This window comes from Phalacrocorax aristotelis, chromosome W (assembly GCF_949628215.1).
Source record: "Phalacrocorax aristotelis chromosome W, bGulAri2.1, whole genome shotgun sequence".
In the NCBI taxonomy this organism is placed as follows: domain Eukaryota; kingdom Metazoa; phylum Chordata; class Aves; order Suliformes; family Phalacrocoracidae; genus Phalacrocorax; species Phalacrocorax aristotelis.
Window position 1 is genome coordinate 12,458,876 of NC_134310.1, and position 18,213 is coordinate 12,477,088.

An 18,213-nucleotide genomic window follows, 5' to 3' on the forward strand; every position below is an offset into this window, starting at 1 on the left:
TGTGTGTTGCATCTCTCCCTTGATGGCCTGAGGTGTCATGGGCCCACCGAGCTAGAAACAGTTCACCCTTATGTTGCCAGTCCAGATCCACCTCAGCCACTTCAATCTTGGCAGCCTGCTCTACCTGCTGGTTGTTTCGATGTTCTTCAGTGGCCTGACTCTTGGGGACGTGAGCATCCACATGCCGTACCTTTACAACCAGGTTCTCTACCCGGGCAGCAATATCTTGCCACAATGCAGCAGCCCAGATGGGTTTGCCTCTGCGCTGCCAGTTGCTTTGCTTCCACTGCTGCAGCCAGCCCCACAGGGCATTTGCCACCATCCAGGAGTCAGTATAGAGACAGAGCACTGGCCACTTTTCCCGTTCAGCAATGTCTAAGGCCAGCTGGATGGCCTTTACCTCTGCAAACTGGCTCGATTCACCTTCTCCTTCAGCAGTTTCTGCTACTTGTCGTGTAGGACTCCATACAGCAGCCTTCCATCTCTGGTGCTTTCCCACAAGGCGACAGGACCCATCCGGGAACAGGGCATATTGCTTCTCATCTTCTGGCAGTATGTTATACAGTGGGGCTTCTTCAGCACGTGTCACCTCCTCCTCTGGTGATATTCCAAAGTCTTTGCCTTCTGGCCAGTCCATAATCACTTCCAAGATTCCTGGGAGACTGGGATTTCCTACTCGAGCCCACTGGGTGATCAGTGCAACCCATTTACTCCACGTAGCACCAGTTGCATGGTGTGTAGTGGGGATGTTTCCTTTAAACATCCAGCCCAGCACTGGCAGTCGGGGTGCCAGGAGCAACTGTGCCTCAGTACCAACCACTTCTGAAGCAGCTCGGACCCCTTCATATGCTGCCAATATCTCTTTTTCAGTTGGAGTATGCGGGCTTCAGACCCTCTGTATCCCCGACTCCAAAACCCTAGGGGTCGACCTCGGGTCTCCCCATGTGCCAAAGGCTCCAGGTAGGGCCATTCTCCCCGGCTGCAGTGTAGAGCACACTCTTTACATCTTGCCCTGCGTGGACTGGCCCAAGAGCTACTGCATGAACTATCTCCTGTTTAATCTGTTCAAAGGCTTGTTGTTGCTCAGGGCCCCATTTGAAATCATTCTTTTTCTGGGTCACTTGATAGAGAGGGCTTACGATCAGACTGTAATTTGGAATATGCATTCTCCAAAAACCCACGATGCCCAAGAAGGCTTGTGTTTCCTTTTTGCTAGTTGGTGGAGACACGGCTGCTATTTTGTTGATCACATCCATTGGAATCTGACGACGACCATCTTGCCATTTAATTTCTAATAACTGGATTTCTCGTGCAGGTCCCTTCACCTTACTTTGTTTTATGGCAAAACCAGCTCTCAGAAGGATTTGGACTATTTTCTCTCCTTTCTCAAAAACTTCTTCCGCTGTGTTGCCCCACACAATGATGTCATCAATGTATTGAAGGTGTTCTGGACTGTTCCAGTACAGTCTGAATCAGTCCATGGCAAATGGTAGGGCTGTGTTTCCACCCCTGGGGCAGTCGATTCCAGGTGTACTGGATGCCCCTCCATGTGAAAGCAAACTGTGGCCTGCACTCTGCTGCCAGAGGGATGGAGAAGAATGCATTAGCAATATCAATTGTGGCATACCACTTGGCCACCTTTGACTCCAGTTCGTATTGAAGTTCTAGCATGTCTGGCACAGCAGCACTCAACGGTGGAGTGACTTCATTCAGGCCACGATAGTCTACTGTTAGTCTCCACTCTCCGTTAGACTTCCGGACTGGCCATATGGAACTGTTAAAGGGTGAGTGGGTCTTACTGATGACTCCTTGGCTCCTCAGTTGGTGAATGAATTTATGGATGGGGATCAGAGAGTCTCTGTTGGTGCGATATTGCCGCCGGTGCACTGTTGTGGTGGCGATCGGCACCTGTTGTTCTTCGACCTTCAGCAACCCCACAACAGAAGGGTCCTTTGAGAGACCGGGCAAGGTAGACAGCTGTTTAATTTCCTCCATCTCCAAGGCAGCGACACCAAAAGCCCACCTGTACCCTTTTGGGTCCTTGAAATACCCTCTCCTGAGGTAGTCTATGCCAAGGATGCACGGAGCCTCGGGGCCAGTCACAATGGGGTGCTTCTGCCACTCATTCCCAGTTAGGCTCACTTCGGCCTCCAATACAGTTACCTCTTGGGATCCCCCTGTCACTCCAGCAATGCTGATGGGTTCTGCCCCTATATAGTTTCATGGCATTAAGGTTCACTGTGTGCCGGTGTCCACTAAAGCTTTATAATCCTGTGGGTCGGACATGCCAGGCCATCGGATCCACACAGTCCAGTAAACCCGGTTATCCCTTTCCTCCACCCGGCTGGAGGCAGGGCCCCTCTAGTCCTGATCATGGCAGTCACAACACACTTCCTGTAAATGTGAATCAGGAGTCCTTCTATTACGCTTAGAAATAAAATCAGCGCTTCTACTCCTCTGTCTGGGGACTTGCTCGCTGGAAACTGGAGCAGCAGCTTTCCTGGAAGAGCCTCCCTGAGTGACTGTTCTTCCTTGCAGTTCATGCACTCGTGCCTGTAGGGTCAAGGTAGGCTTGCCATCCCACCTCATCATGTCCTCTCCGTGGTCACTCAGGTAGAACCATAGGGTGGCCCGTGGTGTGTATCCCCTTCTTTGAGCCAAAGGACGCTTATTCCTAACAGCTGAGACACTACTCTGTCGAGGTGGGGAGTAGGACATATTTTCTTTGAGTTGCTGGACCTCTTGGGATAGTTTCACAACAGCAGAGACGAGCGAGGAAGAGATATTTGTGTCGTAAACCCAGAGTCTATCAATCACCTCTGCCACCGTTGGTGTCTTGTCATCTTTCCAGGACACTACTGCCAATGAGTTTGCATACGAGGATGGTGCGCTCCGTACAAACTTCCACCACATGGGTCATGTGCACTCGGCTTCATCTGGATCTTTGGATGACCGTTGATCGTCCAGGTCACCATAAGTCACCTCAAGCACAGCTAATTCCCTTAGAGACTGGATGCCTTTCTCCATAGTTGTCCATTTTCCTGGGCGATATGTAACATCTTCTTTAAAGGGATACCTTTCCTTCACTCCGGACAGGAGTCTCCTCCAGAGGCTGAGGGTTTGTGGTTTTTTTCCCCAATTGCTTTGTCAACACCCCCTTCCCCAGAAAGGGATCCCAATTGTTTGGCTTCTTTTCCCTCTATTTCCAGGCTACTGGCCCCATTATCCCAGCATCGGAGCAGCCAGGTGGCAATGTGCTCACCTGAACAATGGCTATAATCTTTTCACGTATCTCACAACTCACTTAAGGACAGGGATCGGGTGGTCTCTATTTCATTTATGACTTCTCCCTCCTCTCCCCGCTATGGCCCTGGTTCTTCATCATCCCGTTCTAAACGAGTTGATGTCCGCTTCCGATATTTTGTCTTGTGTATGGGGGCAACTGATACTGGTACGGGTTTATTTTCTGAGCTAGCTACGGTACTTGTTGTGGGGGTTTGAGTGTCTGCAGTGCCTGTCCTCAGGGCTGGATTGTCTACAGTGCCAGTCACTTTGCATTTCAATCCAGAGACCTTCTCTTCCCCCTGGGGGCACTGAATACTGTTGAGCAGGGCTCGGTATGCATGGGCCAGGCCCCAGCATGTTGCAGTTATCTGTGTCTCTCTGGAGTTCCCAGCTGTGCTGGTGTTGGCTGAGAAGGGGTTAATTCTCCTCACTGTGGGGGTCGGCTACCTTTCCAGCTTCCCGCGCTCTGCCGCGTGGCGGGGGGAGCTGGGAGGGGCAGGGCCATGGTGGGGACGGCTCTACCCCGACTGGCCAATGGCACGTTCATTCCATACCATGTGACACCATGACCAGTATATTGGGGGGGGGGGGGGCAGTGGCAGCGGGGAGGCGGCGCGGCGTCGGGTCGGCGGGTGGTGAGTGGCTGCGTCGCGTACAGTTTGTTTCGGCGGTTCGTTCCCCCTCTCCCCGGGCTTTGCGCCTCTCGTTATTCTCCTTTACATTGCATTTCTACTGTTGTTTCTTTTAATTTTAATTATTAAACTGTTCTTATCCCAACCCACGAGCGTTACCCTTCTGATTCTCTCCCCCATCTACCGGTGGGGGAGTGAGCGAGCGACTGTGTGGGGCTGAGCTGCCGGCTAAACCACAACACCAGCGTAACAACATACTTTCTCCAAATATTCTACTAGTTTTTTAGGATTCTGCACTTGTTCGGGGGTGAAACTCCAAAACACTGGTGGTGCCCACGCTATCCCAAATGCCCTGCCATGTGTAACTATCAAGCCTCGGGGCAGATTTCTGGGTGATATTCTGAAGTTGCTTAGTCAAAACCAAAACAACATGCCCAAAAACTAACAATAAGTGCACCTTAACCACCCAAGGATGTTCAAGATACAAAAACGTTGTTGTAACAAAGGCACAGACATCATAGAACAAAGTTGCAAAGGTACTATTCTGTATTTCCTCCATATAAAATCTCTCCGAGGAGGAGGTATACTTGCTAACGGTTTCAGCAAAAACCCCAAATACCAGATAAAGCTGAAAACGAGTGTTTGTATAACAAATCTTGTAGGCAAAACATTACTAATCACAGCAGAACACAACAGACTAAATAAAACGACACCAGTCTTTAACACCAACTGCAAAAAGGACAACATGGTGCTGTGACCAGCAGCTGTTGTTATCTCCTACCCTTGGGCCCCACGTTGGGTGCCAAAAAGAGTGTCGTGGTTTAGCCGGCAGCTCAGCCCCACACAGTCACTCGCTCACTCCCCCACCGGTAGATGGGGGAGAGAATCAGAAGGGTAACGCTCGTGGGTTGGGATAAGAACAGTTTAATAATTAAAATTAAAAGAAACAAGAACAGAAATGCAATGTAAAGGAGAACAACGAGAGGCGCAAAGCCCCGAGGGAGGGGGGAAGGGAGGAGAGAGGGGGAACGAACCACCGAAACAAACTGCACGCGCCGCAGCTGCTCGCCGCCTGCCGACCCACGCAGCGCCACTTTCGAGCCGCCACCTGCCCCCCTCAATATACTGGTCATGGAGTCACATGGTATGGAATGAACATGCCATTGGCCAGTCGGGGTCAACTGCCCCCACCACGGCCCTGCCCCTCCCAGCCCCCCGCCACCCGGCAGAGCCCGGGAAGCTGGGAAGGTAGCCAACCCCCACAGTGAGGAGAATTAACCCCTTCTCAGCCCAAACCAGCACACTAACAAGCCTGGTTTTATCCCCTTCCCCCTTCATATCTAGTTTAAAGCCCTCTTAACAAGGCCTGCTAACTCCTGAGCCAGAATCCATTTCCCCCTTTGCGACAGGTGAACCCCATCTGTCTCCAGCAGGCCTGGTGCCATGTAAACTTCCTCATGATCAAAAAACCCAAAATTCCACTGCTGCCACCAGCCTCTGATCCACATGTTAATGAGATGGGACTTCCTGTTCCTTTCCGTATGTCTCCCAGCTACCGATGGGATGGAGGAAAACACTACCTGCGCTCCTGAGCCTTCAAGCAATTGTCCCAGTTCTCTCAAGTCCCTTTTGATTGTCTTTGCACCTCTTTCAGCTACCTCATCACTGCTGACTTTAGCAACCACTAGCAGATAATAATCAGATCCTTTTACTAGCCTAGGGAGGTTCCTGGTAATACCTCTTATCCTTGCCCCAGGGAGGCAGCACACTTCCCTATGGGATGGGTCCGGTCTGCATATCCGGCCCTCTGTTCCCCTCAGAAGGGTCGCCTACAACAATTACCCTTCTGTTTTTTCTTACCAGTGGCTGTTGTAATGCATGGGGCTGACTGGTTCCCTCTAGTCAACCCCTTGGGTGGATCACTCTCTGTATCTTCATCCTCCTGGCCCTCAGGTTCCAGAGCCCCATACCTACTGTGTAAGGGCACCTGGGGGGGCGAAGTCAGCCGGGAGAGGATTTGCCTACTGCGCTGAGCAGGGATCTGCATCCATCTTCCGTCTCTTGGGTCCCCTCCCTCTGCCTGGCGGCACGAGGGCAGGGGGGCCACTCCTTCTCTTGATGCTTCTATCTGGTGTGCTTGTCTCAGGGATGGTAGGGAGTGGCTCCTCCAGTCTATCTCCCTCTCACATTCCCTGATACTCCTCAGTCTTGCAACTTCTTTCAGTTCTGCCACCATGCTGAGCAGATCCTCCACCTGCTTGCACCTCACACAGGTCCTGTCTTGGGAGCCCTCCATGACTGGAGCAAGGCTCTGGCACTCCCTGCAGCCAGAGACCTGGGTGGCTGCATGTTTTAGTGGGAGTTCTGTCTGCATCGCCACATGCCTCCTGGCAATAGCTCTTGCCCGAGAGAAGACCATGGCTAAGTCTTTTCCGGGAGAGCGTAGACCACGAGGAGAGCTCACCAGCTGCCTGCTTGCCCTGCCTGCACAAACTGCCGTGCAAACTGCCGCACCACGCCCTGTTTGCCCGTCCTGGTCGCCGCGCTCCCTAGGGGCCCGTTTAAATCTCCCGCCGTTGCCCCAGCAACACCCAAGCCCCGTCTGCCTCGCTCACGAGAACAGCCGGTTGTTTTTGGCGCGAGGGCCCCACCGGGCTCTTTATCGAGTTCCCTGGCACAGGAAACCCCCTTTTCTACTCCAATCTATCGCCCAGTCGCAGGACTTACCGTTGCTGCCGCCGCGTGCCTTGCCGACTCGTAAAGGTATTAGCCTTTCCAGATACATTTTCACAGCACTTAGGATTCAGGAAAAAAAATATTGTCTGCTTTGTTGCTATAGCTGTATTTTTAGAAAATTTATTTACCATTCAATTTATTTAATTTTATTAATTTAATTTAATTTTAGAAAATGTTTTTTTCCATTTTATTTACTAGTACAGACACAGATCGTATAAATTCTCCACAGGTAATACTGTGTGATTAGAATTTTATTTACCATAAATCAATAAATGAACAGAGTTTTAATGGGAACATTAACAAATGTGCAACGTGTTTTTATGTGTCAGAGTCAGTTTTGGCCCTTGTAAAGATCAGTCAAATGCAACCAAAACCTATTTGAATTCGAACAACAGAAAATTTCTAATCTACCTATGCTGTGATATTTCGATATTAGACCAAGGTTAAGGGATAGAAGACCCAGTAGCCAGCAGAGAAAAAAACCTCTTGTATATTTTATTTCCCTGATTTGCCATCCTGCAAACTAACTCTAGGGCATATGTAAAGACACTTCAGATAATCTAATCTGACACAATCCACAGCAGTGATGAAGGAATAACTATCCTAGCATCATTTATACCAGGCTCTTCAGGAGAAAAAAAAAAAGATATATTTGTAAGCACACAAGAAGTATTAAGAAAATATGATTCCACTTGTTCCTTCATTGAGTTATAGTAATGTAAATAAAGCCCCATGAAAGCTTGTTTTGCTAGCAGATTTCACACTTCTTGATAATATTCTTAGCTATATTTCCCATCTCTACACTTGAAGTGTGGAGTTTAACATTGTCTATAAGAGCTTCTACCCCCCCCAATGTGTTCCTCTGTGTTCTTTTTCCATAAATCCTCTCATAACACTTGAAGGTACTACTACTTGATCATCTTCTGTGATCCACCATCCCTCTTTGTTCTTCTCTGCGTTGAGCAGCTTAGCTAACTTGTTATAGGTCGGCAATCCCTTTAAGTCTTCATATTTCTCCCTGGACCAAGGCTTCGCTGGCCTTTGGCGATGGTGAATCCCAAATAAGTCACTGTCTGTTGTGCAGCTTGTGCCACCTTCTTTGATATTCTATACCCTGCTGCTCCTAGAAAATTCAAGAGATCAATGGTATACTGTATAGAGTCCTCTAATGTTCTCATTCCCAAAAGGATATCATCGACATACAGTAACAAAGTTATTTCTCTATTTTCTTTTTGCCAATTCTCCAGTTCCTTAGCTAGCTGATTTCCAAAGATTGTTGGACTATTTTTAAATCCCTGTGGAAGAATGGTCCAACACAGTTGAGCTTTCCATCCAGTTTTTGGATTTTCCCACTCAAAGGCAAATATCTTTTGACTTTCAAATTCCAAGGGGATGCAAAAGAAGGCATCCTTCAAATCTAATACTGTGAACCACTGATCTGTTTCTTTAATTGCAATCAGTAAAGTGTACGGATTTGCTACCACCAGGTAGACATCTTGCACAATTTGATTTACTGCTCTCAAATCTTGGACGAACCTATATTCATTTGAATGAGGTTTCTCTACTGGTAAAATTGGAGTGTTACACCCCAACTGGCATTCTTGTAGCAGTCCATGAACTATAAACTTCTCTATTAGGGGTTCTAAACCCTTTCTTCCTTCTAGTTTAATAGGATATTGTTTTCATTTTACTGGTCATGCTCCAGATTTCAATGTGATGTTTACTGGCTCAGCAGTGTGAGATTGTCCTGGGATCCTGGAGGAGCATACCAGAGGGGTTACTGCATTCAATATTTCTTCTGGAATTATTTCAGGTTCCGGAGTCTCTTGTACTTCTTCCCGTAATATAAACACTTGCGCTTCCAGGGCTTTTTCTTCTGATATCTGTACCTGTATATTGCCTTTTTCAAAAACAATTTGTGCATTTAATTTGCTAAGTAAATCTCTTCCCAACAAAGGCATCAGGCAATCGGGAATGTATAAAAATTTGTGAGTCAAAACTCGACTTCCAATTCCACACTTAATTAATTGGTTGGAAGAAAGACCTTACCTCCTTTTTCCCTGTGGCTCCAATAATAGATATATTTTGTTTACTCAGTTTAACTTTACAGGTATTTAACACTGAACATGCTGCTCCTGTATCTATTAAAGAATCTATCTTATCATTCCCCAACTTCAAGGTAACCAGGGGTTGTGTTGGGGAGACTTTCAATTCATCCCCTGGTCCCCGTCAATCTGAATCTTGACCCAAAGTAAGCAGCTCTTCCACCTTGGGATTTTCCTGTTTTCTTGGAAAATTTCTCTGAAATTACTTTCCCTCTTCCAATGCCCCTTCTGTTTACAAAAAAACAAAAAAGCACTGATCCTTAGTCAAAGGTTTACTCTCCCCGGGTCTAAAGGGGAGGTCCTCATACTTCCTCCCATAGGAGGGCGATCTAACATATACCCATCATTTCACCTTCTACTATTTTGGTTGCCTTATGCTATTGCTGCAGCAAGCAAATAAGCCTTGTGATTCTCTTTCTTAACTTGCTTCTTTTCCGGTCGCTTCTTCTCCTTCTCCTCCCTATTAATATACACCTTCCACGCTACCTCTATCTATGCTTATCCATACATCTTGCCTCTGCTCCTTCTCTCTTTTGCAATGTTCTACTAATATCAGGATTCAACTGCCCCACAAACAGAGTCACACACATTAGTGCATTGGTCTCTACCTCGGGATCCAAATCCATCCATTTCCTAGCCACATCACATAGTCGTTCAAAGAAAGCTGACAGAGTTTCATCTTTCCCTTGTACCTCCTGATATTGTAACCAGGGTGATGGAATTAACCAACCAGGGATGTTGCTATACTCCTTGTACAGCCCTATCCAACTGGACATGAAGCCTGGGGACATGGAGTATACAAATCAGTGTATTCATTGATCTGTATTTTAGTCCCTAGGTAATCATTAATGCAAATGAAACAATAGAAAATGTGTTTCTGTCAGAAGAGGATGACAAAATGTGGTTTCGTGTAGTGGACTGAGAAAACTGGCCAGGACTGCCAGAATTAAGAACCAAGTAGGTAAAAGGTAATTCCGGCAGGGGGAGATCATGACCACCGATTCATGAACCACCTACCCAAGTAATACCCCCTACTCAAAAGAGAACAATTGGAAAGGACAACTGAGCCTGTGCAATAATTTACATGTGAAGCGAGCGAGTTTGTGCCAATCACCAAAGAGAATAATATTGAATATGTATGGATAAGATTAATATGTATATTTTTGGACTATATAAATCACATGGGAAAGGTGTGTAAGGTATGCATGTTAGGAGGAGCGATCCCCCGTGCATCCAGCGCCGTGAATAAAGAATGCCTGCCTTTTAACACTACATTGGCGTTACCAGGTTTATTCCCGATTTTGGAGATACCCAGAAAAAAAATCCTCTGGTGTGCACTGGAGTCTGGCTTGCATTCCCTCTGGCAGTAGCAAGTATAGATCAAAGACTGGTCTCAAAATACACATCCAACTGATACCTTGGTGTCGTGGGGTTCAGCCTCAGTTGGCAACTAAACACCACGCAGCCGCTCGCTCACTCCCCCCACCCCTGTTGGACAGGGGGGAGAAATGGAAGAGCAAAAGCACACAAAAAAAAAACTTGTGGGTTGAGATAAGCACAGTTTAATAATTACAATGAAATAATAATTATAATAATGATTATTATAATAATAACAATAATGATGATATAATAAAAAGGAAAAGGGGAAAAAGGGAAAAAAACAGAAACAAATGATACAACTGCTCACTACCCACCGACTGATGCTGCCCCTCCCCTAGCTGCGATTGCTGCTTCCCTCCCCCAGCCAGCTCTTCCCAGTTAACATACTGGGCATGACGTTACATGATATGGAATAGCCCTTTGGTCAGTTTGAATCCACTCTCTTAGCTGTGCCCCCTCCCCTCCCGGCTTCTTGTGCACCTGGCAGAGCATGGGAAGCTAGAAAAGTCCTTGACTAGTACAAGCGCTACCCAGCAACAGCCCAAACATGTGTGTGTTATCAACATTGTTTTCATACTAAGTCCAAAGCACAGCACTATGCCAGCTGCAGTGAAGAAAATTAACTCTATCCCAGCTAAAACCATGACACTTGGACAAAAGCTAAAAGATAGACGGTTCCACTGTGCCTTTTGTGGTGGACAGGATGTGCTTAATTTATGCCCAGCCAATGCACCAGAATTGTTGCCTCAAACCTCTGTGTGTGTATGCACATATATATTCTTCTTGGATGAAATGGGATAGCATAGGAGTTGTTAGTAATTAAGAAAGGATCACAGTTAGGAGTGAAAACTAACACCTGAGATTGTACAATTGAGGGTAGAAAGAACTATCCCTCACCACTCCACTTGAGCATGTGCAATCTCCCCCTGCCAGAATTACCTTTCCCCCAGTTACCAGTGCTTCAGCACCTTCTTGGCTAAGATGTTCCCTTTTATCACTGGTGACTTCACATCTGTGGCCTTCCCCTATCTTCACACCCTTCCTTGTAGCAGGATGTTTCCATTTTCAGTCCTTGAAGTTCTACTGAGTTGTATTCTTTTATGAGATTCTTGTTAATGAGGTATTCATTGCTAATACCCTCCTATCTGGCCTAAGCATCATTCACTACCTTGAACTGTGATCCTCCCTTAACTACTAATAATTCCTGTGCTATTCCATTTCACCCAAGAAGAATATATACGTTTAAGGCAACAAACCAACTGCAACCTCTATTCCCCATCTCCCTGCGCTGCTTGAGGGGGAAGGTGGTAGAGTCGTCGGGAGTGAAGTTGAGCTCGGGAAGAAGGGGGAGGGGGCAGGGGGAGAGAATTGTTCTTATTTCTCATTATCCTACTCTCTGTTTAGTTGTCAATAAATGCAATTAATTTCCCCATGTTGAGTCTGTTTTGCCCGTGATGGTAATTGCTGAGTAATCTCCCTGTCCTTATCTCAACCCACAAGATTTTTTGTTGTATTTTCTCCCCCTCTTGTTGATGGAGGGGGAGTGGTAGAATGGCTTGGTAGACACCTAGCAGCCACCACTCTATACAAAAACCCATCTCAGTGAGCAGTGTTGCCATCCTGTATGAAGACAGTCAGGCCCAGAAGTGGTGAATTAACACTAGACCTTTGAATCGGTCTGAGTTTTTTTTGCATCTAGTCTCTTATGTAGTATTTTCAAGCTACTGTACAAGCACAGCAACTTCCAGTGCACTGAGAAATTCTGGATCCAAGTACCAGAGCATCACCAAGAACTCCCCCTGACTAAATCCTGTCAGAATACTACCCAATTTTACCCAGAAACTAACCCACCAGGAAGGCACCACTTGCGACTCAAAGCACACCACCTTCTAAATAAGCACGTGAGTACCCAGCGAGACCTTCATCACGGCGCATACGGTAGCTGAGCATGAAAACCGACTTCCTCTCGATCCCCTGCCACTCCCGCCCCTAATGAGAGCTACCGCCCCCCTCCCCCCTGCACTCGCAGCATCTGCGCTACGGTGCCTCACTAGACCTGTTCTCCCTGTAGGCACCAGCATGGCACTGAGCAAATTCCTGCTTTTTTTTTTTTTCCTCGCGTTGGAATGATCTGCGAGCCACCCCACTTTCCCTACAAGACCTACGTGTGCTATTTACTGCTTCATGCTTTAGTAGCACAAGAGGCTCGCACAGTTGTTCTCAACTTCGATGCCGTCTCTCGGGAGAAGAATAAACTTTGGCACGATCTGGGGAGATCTGCTTTTTCCTGTTTGGTGGTTGTGGCGTTATTTTGCGGATTTATTTTTCCCCCGAGGCGGGGATGATGGGGGAACTCCTTGTTTGTCTCTGCCCTCCCTGTATCCCTTACACCCCTCAAGAAGGTACTGCCTACTCCCTTCATGAGCCGAGCCGCTCACCAATCTGCTCTTTTCTCTGTCACTAGCTAACTAGCTCACGCCCTTCCTCCCTTTTATTCTTCTTTGCCCCGCCCATGCAGTCGCGCGCCCTCGCTGGATCTCGGGGAAGTGGGGTGAGAGTGTGGAGCTGTGTCTCGGCAGGAGTTGCTCCCCTCGCGGCCGCAGGGGGATAAAACAGCAGCGCTCGGACCTTGTGGAGTTGCTTTAGGCGCCCAGACGCCTGTTGTTCGGAGCCCGTCTCTGCTGGAGAAATCATTCTCTCGTTCCGGCTCTGCTCCCTGCAGGCGGAGGCGCGGGGAGGGGGAAGTCGTCGCCATCTCCCTGGCGTGCGGCGGTCGGCGGGAGGGGGAGGGGAGGAGGTAGGAGGGGGTGAGGCTCAACATGATGGCGGCCGAGGCCGGGGCTGAGGAGGGCGGCTCGGTTACCTGCGCTGGGATGGTGGGAGCCGTTGGCGGAGCTGAGTCTGAGCACTACCCCACCTTATGCAGGGGCAAGGAGCTGGGGCCGCAGGCCCCCCTCCTGGTGGGCTCTAGCGGGGACAGCCCGGGCGCCAGCGGTCCGGCTTTGTGCTCGGCGCTGGGGCTCCTGGCACTAGGCTCGGGGCCTGCCCCTCTAGTGTCCGGAGGCGGTGGCGCCGTGACAGCAACTGGCCAGAGGCCGGAGGTGTCCGGAGGGGTGCTGCCCCCCCCCGAACCCAGCAGTGTTGCTTTTCCTCCTCCACCGCCGCCACAGCCACCTTCCTTGGCGGGGGGGCTGGGGACCATGGACGAAGGCGACTCGCTGGATGGGCCGGAGTATGAAGAGGAGGAGGTGGCCATCCCGCTCAGCGCTCCCCCCACGAACCAGTGAGTAGTGCTTTTATAAAATTGAACTCCTGATTTATTACCAGAATGAAGATCTGTCACCTTAATATTATAAGCAAACACCTAATACACTTAACTTCCTTTTCTCTTTTCCAAGTACCTCAGGAAAATGGGAATACATTTTAATGTGACTAATTTTCTAGCAGTGGGAGGAGTTTGTCAATACATAACAGATTCTTTTTATTAAAATACTCAAAATCCCAAAGTATGATTGATATTTATCTTTGATCCTTGTAAGGGTCTAAGGTGGCACTGCCAAGTTATAGGTTCAGGATACAGTAACAGATGACAGATCAACAGCTTCAGGGATAAACAAGCTATTGCTAAATATAGGTACAGTAATATATACAGATCAGTAGTACAGTTATCCGTGTTGTTACAACAACACACCCAGTAATTCAGTAGTACAATTGTCCGGGTCAAATCAACAGCAAGTCCAATAATTTACCAATACTGGGCTAGACTTAATATCCAGGAGTGCAAAGGCTTACATAACCATGGTTATCGGGCAGGGTGGCAGGAAGCAGGGCATGGCTTCTTCGGATGAGTGACACAGCCCAGCAGATGGGCTCGGGGAATTCGGAATTCCCTGATCGGGCCGTCCTATTTAATTGTTGAGTTGCGGAAGCACTATCTGGACATGTTAACCAATCATCGCACATCCTACCTCTGTTCCAGTTCTCTTCTTGGCGTGCAGGGGGCATGCAAACACTGTGTAAGGCAATGCTAGCCCCACAGTCCTGAGTGAGACTGACTTAATGATTGTCTGTTCAGTGCGTGCTTTTTGAGTATAGAAGTAGCGTGTTTATGCTGTAGCTTAGTGGTAGGTGGGAGGCACAGGATGCTAGGGAATAGAGCGGGCAATTCTGTGTGTGTTTTGGTCTTTTTCTCTGCACTCTCTACCCCATCTGCAAAGCTCACTGCCAGAGGTTGATGGCAGTCTGAAATGGTGTTACAGAAATGCTTACAAAATGAATGATACTTAATTTAGTAGTAAACCAGTGATATGTGAAATAGTTTAATTGTTTATGTATTTGAATAAAAATCTTAAAGTTCATAAGATATATCTTAACGTTGCATTAAGATGGCAGAAGCAGTTCCTGTATGTTCCAACACCATTCATATTTTCATATGGTGTTTCTTTAAGCAGTGATTTTCAGTTTGAAATGGAAATCGGTTGAAATCAAAAGATATTAACCTTACAAGATGAAATAGGTTGTCAAAATACTGTCTTGTTAAAACAAAAATCCTACCCACAGTAGATGTATTCTTACAGTCACTCTTGGTATCTGTTGAGGCAACATATTAGTGAGAAAAAACAGTTGAACATAGAGAGGTCGGTAGAGAAATATTAAACAAACATGGTTTGAGTGAAAGTAAAAAATGTTTTGTTTCAATGTAGTATGAAGTTATAGTTTCTTCAGATAAGTCTGTCAGAGGTAGCAACTCCAGAGTTCTACAGCATTTGTTTATTTCAGTAGCTAATAAGAAAACAATGTTTTTCTGAAAGTGTATAGTTTTACATTAATTATTGAAGGCTGTACTCTGTACCAAAGAACAAATTTGTGTTGCATTGAAAACTGAGGGAAAATACTATTGTCACATTTGGACTCTACAACCTCTCTGGGCAACCTGTGCTCAGTCACCCTCACGGTAAAAGAAAGTGTTTCCTTATGTTCAGACAGAACCTCCTGTGTTTCAGATAGTGCCCATTGCATCTTGTCCTGTCACTGGGCACGACTTAAAAGAGCCTGGCTCTGTTGTCTTTGCACCCTCTCTTCAGGTATTTATATATGTTGATGAGATCCCCTGAGCCTTCTCTTGGCTAAACAGTCCCATCTCAGCCTTTCCTCATGGGAGAGATGCTCCAGTCCCTTCATCTTCATGACCCTTTCCTGGACTCTCGCCAGTATGTCTGTGTCTCTCCTGTACTGGGGAGCCCAAAACTGGACACAGGGCTCCAGATGCGGCCTCATCAGTGCTGAGTAGAGGGGAAGGATCGCCTCCCCGACCTGCTGGCAAACGCTCCTCCTAATGCAGCTCAGGATACCGTTAGTCTTCTTTGTGGCAAGGGCACGTTACTGGCTTGTGTTCAACTTGGTGTCCACCAGGACCCCCAGGTCCTTTTCTGCAAAGCTGCTTTCCAGCTGGTAAGCCCCCAACACACATACTAGTGCCTGGGGTTATTCTTCCCCAGGTGCAGGATTTTGCACTTCCCCTTGTTGAACTGCATGAGGTTCCTGTCAGCCAATTTCTCCAGCCTGTTGAGGTCCCTCTGGTATATCAGCCGATCCTCCTGGTTTTGTGTCACCCACAAACTTGCTGAGGGTACACTCTGCCCCATCATCCAGATCATTAATGAAGATGTTGAACAGGACTGGTCCCAGTATTGATCCCTGGGGTACGCTGCTAGTTACTGACCTCCAACTAGACTTCATGCTGCTGACCACTGCCCTCTGGGCCTGGCTGTTCAGCCAGTTTTCGGTCCACCTCACTCTTTGCTCACCCCGCCCATATGTCAACAGCTTTTCTATGAGGATCTTATGAGAGATGATGTCAAAAGTCTTCCTGAAGGCTAGGTAGACAATATCCACTGCTCTCCCCTCATCTACCAAGCCAGGCATTTTATCATAGAAGGTTATCAGGTTGGTCAAGCAAGACTTCCTTATGGTAAATCCATGCTGACTACTCCTGGTGACTTTTTTTTTTTTTCTTGTCCTTCACATGCCTGGAAGTGGTTTCCAGGATTAGCTGCTCCATCACCTTCCCCAGGGATTGAGATGAGGCTGACTGGCCTGTAGTTCCTTGGGCCCTCTTTCTTGAAGATAGGGGTGACATTTGCTTTCTTCCAGTCTTTGGGCACCTCTCTCAATTGCTGCGATCATTCAAATATTATCGAGAGCGGCCTTGCAGTGGCATTGGCCAGCTCCCTTGGCACTCATGGGCGCATCCCATCAGGGCCCGTGAGGTTATGTATGTCCAGTTTGCTTAAGCATTCCCTGACCTGATCTTCCACCAAGGGTACATCCTCCTGGCTCCAGCCTTTCCCCCTGGTCTCTGGGACCTGGGATTCCTGAAGGCTGGTCTTGCCAGTAAAGACTGAGGTGAAGAAGGCATCTAGTACCTCAGCCTTTTTCCACATCCTGTGTCACCAGGCCCCCTGCCCTGTTCAGCAATGGGCCCACATTTTGCCTAGTCTTCCTTTTGCCACTTGTGTACTTACAGAAGCCCTTCTTGTTGCCTTTGGTGCAGGTGATCCTTGAATATTAACCAGCTTTCTTGGGCTCCTCTTCCCTCCAGGGCCTTATCTTATGGAACTCTTCCAAGCAGATCCCTGAAGAGGCCAAGACTACACTCCTGAAGTCCAGTGTTGTGATCTTGCTTTTTGCTCCCCTGAACTCTGCCATCTCATGGTCACTGCAGCCAAGGCTGCCTTTGGCCTTCGCATCCCCAATGAGCCTTTCCTTGTTTGTGGGTATGAGGTCCAGCAGAGCACCTCTCCTCGTTGGCTCCTCTGTCACCCCTGTCAGGAAGCTGTCATTGATGCTCTCCAGGAACCTCCTGGATTGCTTATGTCCTGCTGTGTTGTTCTTCCAGCAGATATCGGGGTGGTTAAACTCTTTCTTCTCCCTCCCCCCCCCCCCCCCCCGTGGACATGAGGCTAATTCTAGCTGTCTGTAGCTGTGATGTAACTTGATTTTAGTGTATGAGGTTTCTCTTCTGTTTCACAGTTAATGTGGTTAGTAGGTAACCTTTTTTCTTCAGTTAACGAGTGTCTTTTACTAATGCCTGTTCTTGAAATGTAGAAAGAAGATAAAGGGAAACACCTTTTTTTTTAAGTTGCTGTGTATTTTGCTGATTTGTCCAGATCTTATAATTTGTGTACTTACAGAATAGAATTGTATGTAAATCTGGTTTTATTTCTGTCTGAATAGATGGTGTCAGAAATGTTGTTTAAAAAGAATGTTTAGGAGCAGCAGAACAAAACTGTACTTTAACCTTATATTGGAAGTGAAGCAGTAAGTAAACCGAACATAAGCTTCCATTTATATATGCACTTCAGATTCGGAAAAATAAAAGTGGAACTGTGTTTGATGCGGGAAAAAGTTTGAAGAGGAATTTTCTGGGGTGTATGTGGTGTGTTTTGTTTTAGTGGTGTGCTGGTTTTTCTTTTGGTTGTGTGGGTTTGTGTGTTTTTTTTTTTTTTTGTCAGTACTTTTAATTAACAGCAGTTGAAGGTTATTTAATCTAAACAGTGAATAGAGACTCTTAATCTGTACTTTATCAAGTATTTATTTTGTTGTATATTGTTTCCCAGAACTTCAACACGAGGCTTATGCACTTCACCTACTGGCCTACCCTATTGAGAAGCATACCATCATTTCTTTACCTTTTGTCTTCTTTTTGGACTCAATGCTCTTAAAGGTCTTTTCCAACCTAAATGACTCTATGATGATTGTGTTTTTTTTTTGTTTTGGGGTTTTTTTTTTTTTGGTGGCTGGGGAGGAACACTAATTTTGCTGTTAGGGGGCATAGATCTCTTCAGCATAGGACCACATCTGTTGTTTCAGCTATGAATTAGGATTCCTGCAGTAGTTCTTCTGTTTCCCCCATATCTCATATCTTCCTTTTTCCTTTAAAACAACAAAACAAACCCTTGATATTTATCTTGCTGGTGGGCACAGTAAGAGAATGGAGAAGGCATCTTATTTCAACATTGTGTTTGTGTTGCATAGAACTATCCCAATGAAACAAGAGTTCTGTGTTATTCTGT

The 18,213-nt window shown here is 47.1% G+C and overlaps 1 protein-coding gene and 1 long non-coding RNA gene across 3 annotated transcripts in view; one reads left to right on the plus strand and one right to left on the minus strand.

Moving 5' to 3' along the window:
* Window positions 1-12,657: 12,657 nt before the first annotated feature.
* Window positions 12,658-18,213, plus strand: part of LOC142049261 (ras GTPase-activating protein 1-like) — a 132,659-nt gene continuing 127,103 nt past the window's right edge. For both annotated transcript variants that reach the window (XM_075076768.1, XM_075076769.1), the window contains exon 1: window positions 12,658-13,421. In XM_075076768.1, the coding sequence (XP_074932869.1) occupies window positions 12,958-13,421 (464 nt within the window). In that variant the 5' untranslated portion in view covers window positions 12,658-12,957. The remainder of the gene's footprint in view (window positions 13,422-18,213) is intronic.
* LOC142049262 (uncharacterized) overlaps window positions 17,133-18,213 on the minus strand; it is a 363,337-nt gene continuing 362,256 nt past the window's right edge. The window contains exon 3 of the long non-coding RNA XR_012657651.1: window positions 17,133-18,073. This is a non-coding gene — a long non-coding RNA (uncharacterized LOC142049262). The remainder of the gene's footprint in view (window positions 18,074-18,213) is intronic.